The sequence below is a fragment of the Callospermophilus lateralis genome, chromosome 14 (genome assembly GCF_048772815.1).
Source record: "Callospermophilus lateralis isolate mCalLat2 chromosome 14, mCalLat2.hap1, whole genome shotgun sequence".
NCBI lineage: Eukaryota > Metazoa > Chordata > Mammalia > Rodentia > Sciuridae > Callospermophilus > Callospermophilus lateralis.
This window is the reverse complement of record NC_135318.1, coordinates 43,689,809-43,707,076: the sequence shown is the minus strand read 5'-3', so window position 1 is coordinate 43,707,076 and position 17,268 is coordinate 43,689,809. Positions and strand designations below refer to the sequence as shown.

At 40.7% G+C, this 17,268-nt stretch overlaps 1 protein-coding gene across 2 annotated transcripts in view; it reads right to left on the bottom strand.

Annotated features, from left to right (window-relative positions):
* Eml6 (EMAP like 6) overlaps positions 1-15,956 on the bottom strand; it is a 269,171-nt gene extending 253,215 nt beyond the window's left edge. For both annotated transcript variants that reach the window (XM_076832837.2, XM_076832835.2), the window contains exon 1: positions 15,760-15,956. In XM_076832837.2, coding sequence (XP_076688952.2) covers positions 15,760-15,956 — 197 coding nt within the window. The remainder of the gene's footprint in view (positions 1-15,759) is intronic.
* Positions 15,957-17,268: the final 1,312 nt, after the last annotated feature.

Sequence of the window (17,268 nt, the reverse complement as noted above, 5' to 3'; positions counted from 1 at the left end):
CATACCATCAAGGCTTCCTTTGCCTCTGTCCACTGTGTCTGATCCTGATGACCCCCTCATTCCCACATGTATGCAACTTTTTTTAATTTATTTCTACATTCCCCAAAACAGATCAATCATAGTCACTGGCTTATTTCCAAGTTTTAATGGCTTCCCTCTGCAACTAGATTTTTATTCTATCCAGATATTAGAAAATTACGTACACATTTCCCAAAATTTATCCCTCAGTGTCACTTTATCACCAAAGGATATTACCATGGGTTTATTTCCCTTTCTCCCTAGTCTTGAGTACTCAGCTGACTCTTGTTTTCTTCAGAGCTATCTTCAGCAATCATGGGTCCCTCACCATAGACTGATAATATAATGCACGCCCTCTAGCACAGAAGGCCGCCAGCTCAGTGTGGCATTCTTAGAATTACTACCATTACTACCCAGATTTACCCGCAGTATTCTCCTCTGGCCTAATTATTCATTGTTCAGTGCACAAACCCCAAGCTATGCAATGCAAAGTCTTCAATCAAACCATGACCTCTACCTATAATGCTTTCCCCTACCTGTCTACCAGCTCAATTCCCAGACCTTCCTAGATATACACCTCCATGCCAGAACAGGTTCCAGAATGGGCTTCCAAAACCCCTCTAGCCAAACTTACATTTTTTTCTCCAGTACAGTGGTTTTTTTTTAATACGATGTACAAAATGACTGAGGGGGGAGGTCGTAAGAAGAATGTTATTTGTATGTAAATTGCTATTTTACACATTCTAAACATGTTAGTGCAGTAGTACAAGTATATATTTTATAAGCAATTTATATATTGGGAGATTCTCAAAATTATTTTACTGAGAAAGGTAAAATCAAAAACATCTGGAAAATATGCCTCCAGCCTAACATTTTTCTCAAAGGGCTCCTGATTTAAGGTAATTGTGGCTCTCTCTGTCCTGCCCTCCTGGCTTATGTATCTCCACATAATAAAATGAACATGGCTTTGGAGTCAGACAGAAGTGGGTTAAAGTTGGGCCTGTCAGTTACTAGCTAAATGATTGTATCTCTGAATTTTTGCCGGATTACAGGGGAAAATGTATATGTATAAAATATATGCATGCATATGTATGTACATGCATAAAAAGCCTTACTCAGGGCCTAACGGGGTTTATTCCTCTTTCATGTCATTCTCTAACTCGCTTCACAAAGCTCCTTACATGCTTTATTTAGTTGCATTTCATAATAACCAACCAGGAGGTCTAGAGGGAAAACCTGAGGCTGTGTAGGGAACAACTCCTAAGTGGTAGCATCAGACTCCAGCCTAGCTCCGACAGGCTCTGAAGCCCCAGTTTTTCTCACCATCAGAAGCATCTGCAGTCACAGAGGGGCCAGTGGCTGGACGCTGGAGTGGGGAGGCACACAAGTGGAAAGTTACAGCATAATTTGAAAAGTGCTCTAAGAGGTATATGGAAAATGCTGTGGTGATAGAGAGGACAGAGACGTTGATTCTGCCTCAAGAAGTCTAGGAGGGTTTCACAGAGATGGTGGCACTAGCAATGTCTCTTGGAGTCCATGAATCTGCCTCACAAAGCGACCGGGAAGGCATTCTAAGCAGCAGGGCCAAATGCAGCGACATGGGGAGAGGGAGCCCATTTGAGTCACTGCAAGGAGTAGAGCGTGACAGGAGCAAAAGTGGGGAAGGACAGGAGAAGGAACTGTGCTAGGAGATGATGACAAAAAGGCAGGTGGGACTGATTCTAGAAGGACTAGAGCCAGCAGGAGTCTAAACAAGACAGGGACAGATTAGACCTGTGCTGTAGAGGACTGACCCTAGGGTTGGAATGCTACAGGGGTTTTGAACCAACTAAGACCATCTAGAGACATTTTTTTTTAAATGAATTGGTTTGTCCCATTATTGTGAATGTTAATATAGAATTTGTTTAAGCTGGACAGGTTTCCCCACGGTGGTTATGGTTTGTCCTTTGGAATCAATAAGCATTTTGTGGTGGAGTACAATGTAAATAACATGGTCCTCAACAAACTCTCACCACCAGTTACAGCATCTGCTGATTTTCTACCTCCATATTTCCATCTAAACTTAATAACTAACTTTTGACTCTAGGAAGAGCTTCCCCTTCTCCCCACTGAGTTATTTATATCACTGTGGGTGCATGGGTTTTCATTTTATTCAGTGAATTATATTTCATGCCTAAATAATCCCAGATGTGGCCAGTGGAAATTCCTTCAAGTTGACTCTTATATCGTTTTAATGTCTCCATTTATTCTTTGAATATTCTTACACTTTCTAACATAAGACAATATTCCAAATATAACTTGTGCTTTCCCTGCCCCAGCTCTAGAGGCAGGTTTTCTCCAAGGAGTTCTGGTCTTTTTGTGGGAAATAGTATTTAGAAACAGTGTCAGGTGTATTCCTGCTACTTATGTGTCACTGCCTCATGATCAACAAATTGACAGAACAATGAAATATACGTGTGGATCCTTGTATGTGTGTATGTATGTGTGGGCACATGTATATATTCATTTATATACTCTTTTATCTATATTTCTATTGGGAGATTTTTTAAAATACAGATTTGGGGGCTTCACCTTCAGATCTACTGAATCAGAATCTTTAGGAGTGGGCTCATAAATCTGTAATTTTTTAAAGTTCAGCCAGGTAAAGGCTCCTGTAACTGTTCAGACAAAAGCTGAGGGGGCATGAACTAGACAGAAGCAGTAAGATGGAGACAAGATCAACTGACTGGGAGTCTGACTGGACAAGAGAGGTGAGAGTGGGAGGGAGGACTCAGGCATCCTGCTTGGACAGCAGTCACTGGGGCATGCACATTGTCATTGACACAATGAACACTAAACACTTGTTTATTTAATTATCTTTTCACTTCTATATGATTACATAAAAGTTCAAGTGACATATAGGAAGAAAATAATTGTAAAACAGTCTAGAATCTATCCCTCTTCCATGATATTTTTATCATACAAACTAGAAACTGAGTTTTACTCAAGGCAAGAAGGATGACTTAGGAATTCATTGTCAGTAGGCCAGGCTCTCACATAGATAGACTTGGTCTGGCCAAAGTGATTGTGTTCATGTCTACTACGCAGAGAAATAGACCTGCAAGGCAAGAAGCAATGTCTATAACAATATTTCTTATTGTCAGAAAAGAAGAAGATGGAAAAATAAAAGAAGAAGAGGAGCAAGTCTGCTAGCAATAGAAGTCATTAAGCTGTGATGCTGCTTGCTACCACTGCAGCATAAAAATCACTGGAGCATGAGCAAATATATATAAAGGAGATGTAACAAGAAAACTAAAAGAGAATGACCCTGCTATAACAGAAAGTTTAAAACCCAGATAAAAGTACAATCCACACAAAAAATAATATTTCCCGTGTTTAGTAGTAAAAGCAATTTATCAATAACCTCCTCAATGCAAAATCCACTGGGCCCTTTTCCGGAGATACCTGATTCTATTCTATTGATCCAGTCGAGTCTCCTCCTTGACATCCTCCCTGATATCCTCCCTGATCTTGGTTTCCAGAGCTCTCCATTTTCTTGGTTTATTTTCATTACCATCTTTCACAGGTACCTCTTTCTCTTCCAGTCTCTAAAATCTATCTTCCTGGAAGTCCTGACCCTGACCTCATCTCTTTCCTCCCTTCATTCCCTGGGACATCTTATCCACTCCTACACGTATACTACAACTCCTGTGGCTCTCTCCTGACCCACCTAGTCACCTCTAGCATATATATCACAGACTCAAATGTAAATACAGTCTTGTATCCCTTTAACAACTTGGATACATTCTGAGAGCTGCACTTAAGCAATTGTGTCACTGTGCCACCATCATTTACAAAAACATAGATGATGCAGGTCAATCACTCAATGTGATTGACACAATCAAAGGATATAGTAAACATGAAACAGACAAGGCTGGTGCTAGTGTCACTTGACATACGATTTTACAGTGACTTTTTTTATAAACTAGGAGTACACACTAAAATAACATGAATATTATAATATAGGACACACATAAACTAATAACACAGCCATTTATTATTGTTATCAATCACTAGGTACCGTACGTAATCATAAGTGCTATACTTTTATATGATCGGCAGCTCAGTAGGTTTGCTTTACTAGTTTCACCATAAACACAGGTGAGCGGGTGCACCACATTATGACAGCTGTGACATCACTGGGCAATAGGAGTTCTTCAGCTCCATTATGAATCTGATGAGATCACTGTCATTTATGTGGTCTCTCCTTGACCACAATGTCACCATACAGCACATGATTATATGTTCAAAGCGGAACTCAGTTTCCCCTGGCCTTGCACCTACTCCTCATTCTATTTTAGTAAATGAGAACCATCATCCCTCCAGCTGCTCATGTCAGAACCTTGATGATTACCTTATACCTCTCTTCTTTCTGCCCTCCCACTCTCTCTGGCTGTATCTAATCAGTCATCAGGAATCTAGAATCTTCATAATACATTAGTTATTTTGCCTTGAATACTGTCAAAATTACTTACATCTGTGCTACTTCAAGTGCCCCTAGACCTTCTGTCCTCTAACCTATTGTCTACACTGCAGCCAGAGTGGCCAGTCCACAGCCTAATCCTAATGATACTCCTTCTTCTAGAAAGCCCTCTCTGACTTCCACCCTTCCAAGAATGGGTTAGGCCTATGTCCTAAGGCTCTCACATACCTGGGCCAACTAACTTCCATACAGTCAATATCCAGCTGCACAGTTATGTTGAGTATTTTCCTTGTGATTATATGTCTCTTGAGGTAATATTGCTCACTTCTGGATTCCCCAGTACCTCACACAGTTTTGCGAATACATATGCACTCAAAAAACCTTTGTTGTAAAGCATTTTTGTTCCTCTAAGCCAAGGTTTCTTAATATATGGTCCCACATTCACATTCACCTGGTATCCCAATACTGTCCTTTATAAACTCCTTTCCACCCCAATATAAAGCACATGGGACATTTGTAGTATCTTTTTTTGACTTTTCTGAATTTGGACACTCATTCTGCTTTTGTCTTTTTTTTAATGAGGATGAAATTATTTTTGCAAAGGATAAAGGATAGGCCAGATATGTTGTAAAATGTCCCTCAATTTGCTTTGGTCTATTTCTCATGATTAATTTAAAGTCATAAATTTTTTGGCAGAAAAATCTGATAAGTGATGTTGGAGAGTCCCTGTATATAAGAGGTGGACTTGGGGAGAAGAGATAGACAAAGGCAGTCAAGCAGTAAGAGAAAACATCAGGGCCACAATAACAGGGCAAAAAGCAGAAGGGTACTAATTAGAAGGTGGTCAACTGTAGAAGAGGTTAAGTGGGATGCCCATGTAGCACTCAAGGTCACTTGAGAAACTCCAAAGAATGATTCCAGTGACTGGCAGAAGTAAAAATCAGTTCATCATGTTGAAGAATAAATGAAAGATGAGAAAATGAAGAGGTAAATGGAATTCTGAATCTCAGAATCAGAGACTCAGTCTCTTCATTTTTAGATGAGGAAAACAAAGCCCAGGAAGTTACATGTCTGGTTTTAGAAACAGAGCCAGTACAGAGTTTGGTCCCACGGAACCCAATCCCCATGCACAATACCATGCTCCCTCTTCAGAGAAGTTAGTATTGAAGGAAGAAAGAATTGAAAAGAATCATAAAGAAAAGAAAAAATCATAAAAGACTTTTAATAAAGTAAAAGTCTCCCACATTTTATGATCTTCCTAAAATGTCAACTGGCCTTGTCTTGCCCTTTTAAGTCCCTTCACTGGTCCCCACAACTTGTGGAATGAGCTGTAAAATCCCTTAGTGATCTAGTCTGTATCCCCTAATTCAGTTCATCTCCCAACCTTCTCTAGCAGTGCTGAGCTAGAGTACTCACTCTTCCCTTGGGGTACCCTGCTCCTATAAGTTCTGGGACCTCTGTACAAGACCTTGCCTCCTGATGTTACCTCCTTCCTCCTCTATTCCCTTTCTACTCATTTGTCAAACTGTTCTTCATCCTGCAAAAGTGATGTTCTCCAATCCCCTAAATTTCTGCCCTAGAACTCCTTCTATATCTTTGGGTGAAACTCTTCTGGGCCAGGGAAGACTTAAACTTATTTAGAGCTGGTAGGTGCTATATTACAATCTCTGAACACACCTAGATTTCATTACCCTCTTATAAACATTCCATCATATTTTCAAGTTACTTCAAAAGAGCATATGTTTGCTAAATCAAAAGGGATGCAAATCAATATTGTCCTTATAATACAGTTAAAAAAATCAAGTAATTTAAAAGGAATGTTTCATTCCTTGTAAAGTCCATGACCTCATTTCAATAGAAAACAATGTATCCTAATTGCTATATTTTCCATTCAGACCAGTACAGCATTAGAAGGAAGTCAGATGGAATTTGCTGTCAGATTTAAGAGCACAAGAGTAATTGGTCATTAGTGCCATCCAAATATTTCTTTAAAAAAAATCTGAAGCCTGCTTCTCAGTGCCAGCTCAGAATATTTTCAGGATTTTCTTCTCACAAAGTATATGTAAAATCTCACCCCTATTTCACACCTTGATCCTTCCAGCCAATATGAAGGACAAAGAACAAATAAAAATATATTATGTACTGAGTATGCCCATGAACAAGGTTCTAGGTATAGGGATTCCAAACATGGAATTCAAGCAGGTGGAGAGGCAGTAAGTCAACAAATGCAGCATGATGGAATGAGTCTTTAAGGGAGGCTTCTGCATAGTGGTCTAGACACACAAAGGAAAAAATGGCCTAAAATAGTCTGGAGCTGTCAGATAAAACCTCAGGGAGAGACGACACTGGCTTTGAGGTTGAAGAAAGGAAAAGACTCTGCAAGCAGAGAAATGAGAGGTCATTTCAGGCAGTCCAAATGTCATGTGCAGGGATAAGCCAACACTCCCTAGAGATACCTGGTGTGGCCTCTTTTGAGAAATGAAAATTCCATTACACAGCAGATCACCCATATTGTAAATTTAAACCCTGTTGATATCCCTTTCCTTGTCCTCAATTCAGTACTTCTCATCTCCAGCCTTGTTTCAAATGAATCAAAACTCATTTGCCTCTTCTTCTAGGCCAGCTTCTACAGTACAGATGCCATTCGTTTCTCCTCAGTCCATAGCCCTTATTAGATGATTTTCCTTAAAGGAGAAACCCTCTGAAACACGGTCTCACCCTCCAGACTACAAATGATGGCACTGGGTACACACAATGACCCATCCTAGGTCAATTAGATTCTCCTTCCTGAGAATTTGGAGTCAGGACTCATAAGACTGGTTCAGTTGGTTTCGTAGGACCAAGCTGGACAGACATAGGGACTGACACAGATTAGGTGGGTTGGGAGCAGGGGTGGTAAGTCATATGCAAAATGAATTTTCAGTTAAGCAGCTAGTATAAAGCCAGAAAAAAGCAAATATTTTACTCAGAGAGAGGCAGGTATGTGAATCCCTGTGACACATGGGGGACACTAGCAAGAGAAAGAATTAGGAACAGACTAGCTGCAGTGCATGAGTGGCAGCCATAATCCCTATAATTGAGGTCCAAAATTTTATTGCCACCTTGTAATCCTTTCCCTAATTGTGCTTCTTTGAAAAAGTTTTAATTTCTTACAACTGATAATCCCTTACTTAGAAGACAATCCATTATTCATAGGTCTTCTTTTATATACACAGACATATTAGTTTTTTAGGTGGACACAATATCTTTATTTTATTTTTATGTGTTGCTGAGGATTGAACCCAGTACCTCATGCATGCTAGGTGAGCACTCTATAACTGAGCCACAACCTCAGCCCCATCATAGGTCTTATTTCTTATTATCTGTAAAATCAACTCACAGTGATCACAGAAGAATGTTTTAATGACATTATTAAACAGGAATTAAATTTTAAAAGAAGGCTCAAACCTTAAAATAATCCTGAATAGTCTTTTTTTAGATATTTATTTATTTTAGTTTTTTAGGTGGATACAATATCTTTATTTTATTTTTATGTGGTGCAAAGATCAAACCCAGTGCCTCACACATGCCAGGCGAGCACGCTACCATTTGAGTCACATCCCTAGCCCCCTGAATAGTCTTATAATAATACTCAGACCAGCCTGTTTATGTACTACCAACCCAGAGAGATGTTCTTTTATCTCTAGAGGGTAGAATTGGCTTGCTGCTCTCTTGTCTATGCTGATGGGAAAGGAATGGCAGAGAACTAGTGGGAAAACCCAAAATCCTTCAGCTTTGTGGTAGAAGCCATTCAGATCCCATTTCCCCTTGAGGAAAGAAAGAAACAAACTAATAAAGAGGTAGAGATAAAAGGCGAACATCTCTCACAAATCCATCTACTTTCTATACCACCACTACCAGTGGCCGGCTCAACAGACCTGTCTTCCAACAGCAAGGTTGAAATCTGAAAATCCATTTTTGTTTTTCTTTTATTTGTGCATTACAAATTCAATTTTAAAAATGGGGCTGGGGTGGTGGCTCAGTGGTAGAACACTTACCTAGCATGTGTGAGGCACTGGATTCGTTTCTCAGCACCATATATACATAAATAAAAATAAAGTTCTATCAATAACTAAAAAAACAAAATTTAAAAAAATGAATTGAGAATAAATGAATTAAATGTGTACACAATTTCTGGCCCCTAAGTCACAGTTACTAAATACTACACTGGTTCAAAAAGGCTTAAATGGTTCTGTTTTATAATATATAAAATTTATATGTCCTTTATAAGGTCTACAGCATCTTTACAAATACAGGGCAGCAACCAAACCCTCTGACTTCTAATAGTTTTAGATTAATCTTTTCAATGGTTATTTCCACTTCTGGGTCCCTCAACATTCAGCATCTTCTGTGTAGAGAAATGGGTACCCTGCTAGCAGAATTGAAAGACTGTGGGCATCCAAATCTATTTCATGGGGAAAAATAAACTTTTCAACAAATATTGTTAGCACAATTAACCTTGTGCAAAAGTCTGAAATCGGAGCACTACCTCATATCATATAAAACATTAACTCAAAACAGATCATCAAACTAAATGTAAAAGCTAAAGCCATAAAGCTCTTAGAAGAAAATACAGGAGTAAGTCTTTTTGATCTTGGATTAGGTACTGGTTTCCTAGTTATGACACTAAAAGTACAAGGAAAAAAATACACAAATTGGACATCATCAAAATTAAAAACTCTTACAACTCAACAACCAAAAGACAAGTCTACTTTATCAGCTTGCAACCTTTTGGGTTGAAAAGCACTGGTCTGTTGAGCTCTGCAACATACCAAAGAAGTCCTTGGAATCTTGCTGCTGAAAATGTGCTCTGTGGATTAGCAACATCAGCAGGACCTGGGAGCAGGTTAGAACTAACTGCGGTGTGTCAGACCTCACTCCAGACCTACTGACATACATCTGAATTTTAGCAAGGGCCCAGATGCACCTGACACAAGTGATATTTGAGAACTGTTTGCAGTTGGAAATTGATCAATCCACACCTGAAAAACTCAAGTTAATCAACAAAAGGAGCCCAGTCACTGAAGGTGTGTAGTCCACTGGCTAAAGGATGGATATCTGAATGGTTTTCTGGAGGAAGAGTCAACCCTCCTAGAGCTTCCTTTTCCTTTCTTGGCAGCAAAATGTCACCTCCATTACAAAGGTGTTCTGATCCACATCCCTGGGGACTGAAGGCGAGTAGGATGGCCTCCTTGGAGATGCTGCCATAGAACAGTTTCACCACAGTGAAATCTACTTCTCTGACTAACCACTGGGCTGATATCATCCCTTATAATGTAGTGCAGTTCAGGGCAATGTTTTCAACCAGTGACCCATTATATGCTAACTATATTTTTCAAGTAAAAATGTGTTTGTATTTCTGAATTAAAAATTGAAATCCATGGTGTGGCAAGGAAAAGTATACCCTTGACAATAACTGAATGGAGTATTTGTGACTGTCCTGGGAAATCTAGGACATATGGTACCAAAACCCATGAGGCTTTAATAACCTGAATGAGAATTATGATGACCTTGGTCTTTCTTTGGGTGTCTATACTAGAATTCAGGGCACAGCAAGCTCCTTCCCACCTTAACACCTTTGCAATACTCTCTCCTCTGCCACCATACCTACACTTGTCTGCCCCTTCCCGCCTTTCAGGTCCCAGTTGAAATGCCACCTCCCTAAAGAGATGCTCTGCAAATCTTATCTAATGTCACTTCCATACCCCTACCCAACCCAACCCTGTTCTATGATTATTCCGTCTTAGCACTTATCACCATTTAGTCAAGCTGTTTTCCTCTGAAGGCACTCCTGGCCTCCCTCGCCAGAACGTAAGCTTCAAGGAGCAGGAACTTCATCATATTCCCTGCCACACCCCCTGCACCTGGCATATTTTAGATGTAATAAACCAATGAGAAAGAACCGCCCAACTTAGAGAATAAGTAAATCTTAACAGAAATAACCAAATAGACTCTAACTTAATAACACTAATGAGATCATTGATGAGCAAACCATAGCTTTCATCAAAAGTGTTTGCTTCGTGCTCTTGCCAACGCACAGAAAAAGAGAGATCCAATGAATACTCGGATGATCCCACTGAGTGATTCTGCTTAAATCTACTTCCCTCTCAGAGCCATACCTGTAAAAATGAGGCTATATCCCAGAATGGGGGAGCTCAATGAGATGACATAAAGTGTGTGGTAGAAAGTAGGCACTCAAACTATATAGATTTAATTCTTTGTAGGTACCTCCACACTTCCCCTATTAAAACTGACCAAGAAACTAAAAAATAATAATGAAATCATATCTCCAGGACTTCATGTGAACCTGCTTTCCCTATACTCCAGGCCCAATCTTGGCTGTTAGACTGCTCTCTTGAAACCCAACAAGTGCAAGTGTATTTGCCACACTAGTCTATTTTATCCATGTCACAATTTTTAATTAAATGTCTTCCATAGATCACTATTTCAAATCATTGTTTCAAAAGTGGGGATGTTCTAAAGTGAACTTGAACATGATTCCATTTCTAGACTGAGCTCTAGCAATCTGTTTCAAGTACTCTTAAATAAAGCCCAGGATTTATACACAAACAGATGATAAATGGTATTAAGAACACGCTTACTGGGCTGGGGTTGTAGCTCAGTGGTAGAGTGCTTGCAAGCATGTGTGAGGCACTGGGTTCAGTTCTCAGTACTGCACATAAATACATAAAATAAATGTCCATTGACATTTATTTATTTTTTTTTTTAGTTAAAAAAATGTTAAAAAAAGAAAGTGGGACTGGGGCTGGGCCTCAGAGGTAGAGCACTTGCCTAGAATGCGTGAGGCACTGGGTTGGATCACCAGCACCACATTAAAAAAAATTAAATAAAAACAAGATAAAGCTATTGTGTCCATATAAAACTAATATATATATATATATATATATATATATATATATATATATATATATATATTAAAAAAAAAGTCTACTGAGTTCTGGTTAGGACCGTGTACAGTGATAGAAACCACAGTGACTAAGAAAAATAAGCAGCTGTAAACCAGTGAAGCAACAGCATTGGGCATCGGAAATCAGACTGATCTGAATTCTCCAGTCTGCCAGAGGGTCAACTCTGTGACTCTGCTGCCCCACCAGTGGGCTGGTGTTAGCAACTCTGCCTCCCTTGAAGGGTTACCAAGAGGATGCATGAGACAAATCTGTATGCACATTTAGCTCTGAGTCTGGTGCTCAGGACATGTTAGCCCTGCTTATGTTAAAATCCATTCTCAGCATCAAGGACCCCAAACATATTTACAAATGAAAATACTCAGAATGAAAGAATGGCACTAGATACACAGCAGCACTGGTCACAAAAGATACAAAACTTCAGGAGTATTTGGATCCCTTCATCTGAGGATGGTAAAGTCTCCTGGCAAAGGTAAGAAGAAAACAGATGGTGCCTTGCAGGATATAGATAACAACAGGACCCCTGTAGTGGGCACCTTGTATGTAATATTCACAAAAACTCAAGTAAATACCTGTAAGCCCTATTTTTACAGAGTAGCTGTTTTCCTGATGATATAGTCACCCAACTGGTAGCAAACCTAGGCTGCACAGAGAGAGACTGAGGGAGGAGGAAGATAAATCATTCCTGTATGAGGTAGGAAACAACAGAGTAATTATATTATTGCCAAGTGGAAAGCAAACAACTTGAGGTTTTTTAAATGGAAAATAAAGATATAATAGCAAATTAGGGTCCAAGAGAATGGAAAACAAAGGAGTCTGGAATTCTGCCTGAGTGCAATAAAGAATCATTGCTTTGCTTTTGATGTGTACATGTTCAATTAATTTAATTAAATACTACCACTATTACTAAGAACATTTATTGAGCACCAACTAAGGGCCAGACCCCACACTAAACCCTTTATATATGTTGTTTCTAATAATTCCAACGACTCTGCAATTTAGCTATTGTCACCCTCATTTTGCAAATAAAGAAGGTCCTGAGACCTTCAATGCCTGCAGTAAATGGCAGAGTGGGTTCTGTGTGTGATGTCAAAAATCAGTGTCTTTTCCCCTAAGACAGCACTGCAGATAGACCTCCCTTGCAACAGAGAACCATAAAATAAGGGAGAAGAAAATGGAGACAGGGAACTCCCCAGAAGCAATATAAGGATCCAGAGTCAGGACATTAATGTCTCAACCGGAATCACTGTGAAAATGAAAAACAGGTGACAGGAACCAATGTGTTCATGACCTTTTCTTTCATTTACTCCCATTCTATGTCATGTTCTGCTACCTGAAGTCGAAATCAAGTTAGTAATTATTCCAGCCCCTATTACTGTCCTTGCCTTCAAGCCTGATTTGAATCCTGTTGCTAGCCCAACAGTAAATGCTGCTTTCGGCATTTCCTTGTCCCATCACAATCTTATCAGAGCTAAAATACAGCATCATTCTCTAATCTGTTATCTGCATTGAAAGAATACGACAAGCCTCCACATCCAATAAATCATATCATGCCTCACATACCAACATTTTTAAAAACCTGAGTCAAATACATAGCCTGTCAAAACAAGAAAACACATATGCTGAGCTCTAATGAGCTCTGCCAAATCCTACATCATTATTAAGGTTCATCATGATCTCAGAGAGTGCATTGTTTTACAAAAATGGAGTGTGTTGTTACCAATATTTGTTGGGCTGCCTTCTCGTTAATATTTTAGGCAACAATGCACAACAAGTAAAGCAGTAGGAAATGTATGCAAAAGAATATATTTTTCAAACTAATGCAAAAGCTAAGAACCAACTGCACAATTACTTGCACTATCTCATTTGACTGTATTAAGAGTCAGAAGTTTTAATGTTCATGCAATGATTCCAAAAAGCCAAAATATTTTTGCATTAAAACCTTAGCAGTAGTCCTCTCCATGAACTCATTATTTCAAGTGGAAAAACAGTAGTATACTGAGATATACAAAAATGCATAAAGATAAAAGACTGTTCATTGCGGTTTATGCACTGTCTTCACCAGAAAAAGATACATACATATATAAGATGAAACAAAATAGCAGCTCTCAATTATATAATGATCTATGGTTTGTGTTTTTGAACCCACTGGACTTAATCTTATTCCAACATGCAAAGACATACATAGATATTCGGGAACTCTTCTCAACTATACATACTCAGACCCAATCAAATAACCTGGAGAATGTAGTAATAAAGTCCTTTCTCTGTAGTCAGGCTTACTACTGTGTCAATATCAGCATAAAGAGACAACCATTACCTTAATAAATAGAAGATAAATTATCTTTTTTTTTCCATCAAGTAAGCCTCCCTACAAACCCAGTTATACAAATAACTCATGCATCTTTCCCTCAATTCTGAGTGTTTCTGTAATCATCCAAGCCTGATAGCCTTGAAGCCCCACTGCTGCTCATCATAACAACAGTCTACTGCAACTCCACCCTTTTCCCACCTTTAGTTTCAATGGTGCCTTTAATTTTTCCCCTATTAGAGAAAGAATGAGGATTAAGAGTTCAAATTCTCCAAGTATTTCATTGAACTGTCACATTAATACTATTTAACCCCAGGGAATTTTCTGTTTGCCACTCTCTCCCTTCCCCCAAAGGACTACATCTTATTTTGATGTAGTAATGGAAAGCACTGCACTAAGACAGAGTAAAAACATAATGGGCTTAAATTTTTAAACATCTAACCTTTTCATGAGTCATGGTTAATCATTTGCACCTGTGACTTTAATAATCAGCCTGGCAATTAGAGAGGCAAAATCTGCAGGACAGAACTAAGTAATGCCTCAGTCACAACCATTACCATATCAGGGAAGAAAAGAGAAAGCTATTTTGTCTTATGTGACATGAAGAAAGTTTTACTAAGTTCCACCAAATCTCAAGAACATTAAAGCTCTAAATACTTAAAATCTTCAAAAAAGACATGTATATACATACACACACACACACACACACACACACACACACCTGTAGTTTCAAACATTAAGATTTTACCTTCTGTAACAAGTTTTCAACTTTAGGTTTCAGGAGGGGAAAAAAAAAGCTTAGGAATATAAGCACAATATTAGGAGGGGAGAGCTAATATTTTAAGTCATTTACCCCAATGAAAAATTAGGACTATTGGTGTTACAATATTTAATTGCTTATTTCATTGTGAAAGGCAGAGTAAAAGTGGCAATATTCTGATGGAAGTTGTTCTGCATCAGTGAAACACACAAGTTTGGAAGGTAAAAATATGATCTCTGTCAGTTGTAGTCTATCCTCAGCAAGTCATTTTCCTTGTGAGCAGAGGTTCCCATATCATGGAAATCTTCCTTAACTGCCAAAGGCGGAAAGGGATTCCCTATGAACAGCATCTGGACCACACCTTGTTTGGTCACACAAGAAGCTGACAAGGGCAGGAGGGAAATGTGTCTGGTCCAGAGAGAGGATAGGGCCAAGAATCAAAATATGTCCCCTTCGATTTAACAGGAAAGGCCCCTACAATGGTTATTCAACCAATGGAGTTCTAGCGGTCAGTGCTGGACTATGTCTGTGGGATGCCTGATAGGATTTTGTGGTCGAGCAGCTGCCAGCCTTTTATAACCTTAGTGATATTGTGGAAGCATCCATTTAGTGTGTAAATATGCTTTGGGCATTAAAACAAGGCAAAGTGAAATATTAGAGAACAAGGTTCCCCACCCACTGCAGAAATTTCCAAGGTCCAGAGCACCTGAGATGAAGATTCCAAATTACCTGTAGCAAAATTTCTTTGTGTTTTTTTTTTCTTTCCTTTTTCTTTTCTTTCTTTCTTTTTTTTTTTTTTTTTTTTTTTATCCACTTGCTTGCTGATGAACCTACTGAGGGGCCTCCCAAAGATGATACCCACGGTTAATCTATTGGTCCTACCATTTACCTAGTTAGCAGGGAAAGAATTGTTTAATAAGTACCCAGTCCTTCCACTTGTAGCAGAAATGAACCACCAAAAAAAGCATCAGAACACTTAACTCCTTAGAAATTAAAAAGACTTCCGGAAGGATAAAGAGATCTCTCCTTCCCCACCTGCACCGCCCCCCCGACCCCCTACACTCTGTTTCTCCCCTAGCCCTAGAGTCAGTAGCCCCTCTGTAATTCCATGAGGCTCCAGAGAAAATCTTTTCTTTCATGGGGCTCCCTGATCTGACCCTGGGAAAGCCCAGCTGGTCGTTCTTCTTCCCACCCTTCCATCCTTCCACCCAACCCTTTCCCGCCGCCCCAGTTCACCCCTTACCTGATAATGTCGTCGTTGTGTCCCAAGAAGAATTTTTGGCTGTGCTCACGGGTGTTGTACACTACCCCGACCCCAGCCACAAAGTAGACCACCTCCTTGCCGGCTGTATAGTACAGGTTGTTGCGGCACTGGTGACCCCGGTACCCGTACACCCACTCCAGCCGGAGCTGGCAGCTGGGAGCTGTCCGATCCGCCATGATAAGCCGACCCCACTCGCCCCCCGGCCCCCCTGCGCGCAGGTCCTTGGCCCCCGCGCGCCGGGTCTGTCCTCGCCAAGTCTCGGGCTGCTGCGGACCTGCAAGGGCTCAGTGTGCAGCGCCGGGCGCTGATTTCCGAGGCGACGCACAGGCACAGCCCAGCGCGCCGGCCGCCACCATCATCCGCCGCCGCCGCCGCCGGAGACGAGCCGCCGCCGCCGGTGCGCGGCAGCCAGACCCTGCCGGGCGCCCCGGCTCCCTCCCCCGGGGCGAAGCGGCTTCGGGGGAGCCAGCACCCGCGTGCGCGCGCGCGCCTCACTGCACCTGCGGGCTTCGGCCCCTGAGAGATGTTCTCGGGGGGGTCACCCCGTCTTTTAAGTCAGAGATCTGCATATCCAACCACTGATTACCCAGTTCGCTCACTAAGTTTGCAGTGCACAGGGGCTTCACAGCAGGCAGCGGGATTTAATCCGTGACAGTTTGGGTTTGACAGGCAGCCCAAGTAAGCTTTGCCATCAGCGTCCTTGGATCCGAAACTGACAGTCTGCGAGACCGAGGAAGAAAGAAACAGATTTTTTTTTCTTTTTTTCTTTTTTTTTTTTTTTTTTTTTTTTTTGCATAAGTCACCTAGTCCAAGAAAATGATCCCCAAACTAAACCAAGTTTTTTGTTGTTGGGTTTTCCCCCCTAATTGCCAACTACTCCCTTCAGATCCATCTCGTTAATGATGAGAAATATGTCCTAATGCTGCTGGCTGGTAGTTGTTGATCTGATTTGAAAGAACATTTGTTGTTTCCCCATAAACCAGCCGAACATGCAATGGTCATCGTTTAGATGCTCCAATTAGCTGTCATGTATGTGATTAAAATTCGTATCCTCTTTGAACCTTCTTTTCACTGAGAAAACCCTAAAGAACTTAGCAGTTCTCCCTAATCAGCAACTCCAATCTCAAGCGTTATAAACGATTTTCTTAATCGGAGGAGAGGAAATCAGGCACTAGTGCAGTTGGAGGAAGGAGAACACTACCTACAAATGCCCTGGGTCCAGAGAAATTTAAAAATTAACAAGTGGCAAAAATCGTGCACCTCTTCTCAGGAAACTCTACGGGGTCCCGCGGGCTCCTGGGTCTGCCTCTGGACCTGGGGGCGGGGGGCGTAGGACCACGGGGGTGTAGGACCACTGGGGATAGCCCGCAGGCCCCCCAACACACACACACACACACACACACACACACACACACACGGTTATGCCGTGGTGCAAGAGATGCCCACCCGCAGGGACACCCCGACCCGCACCCGCTGCAGCCCTGGCGG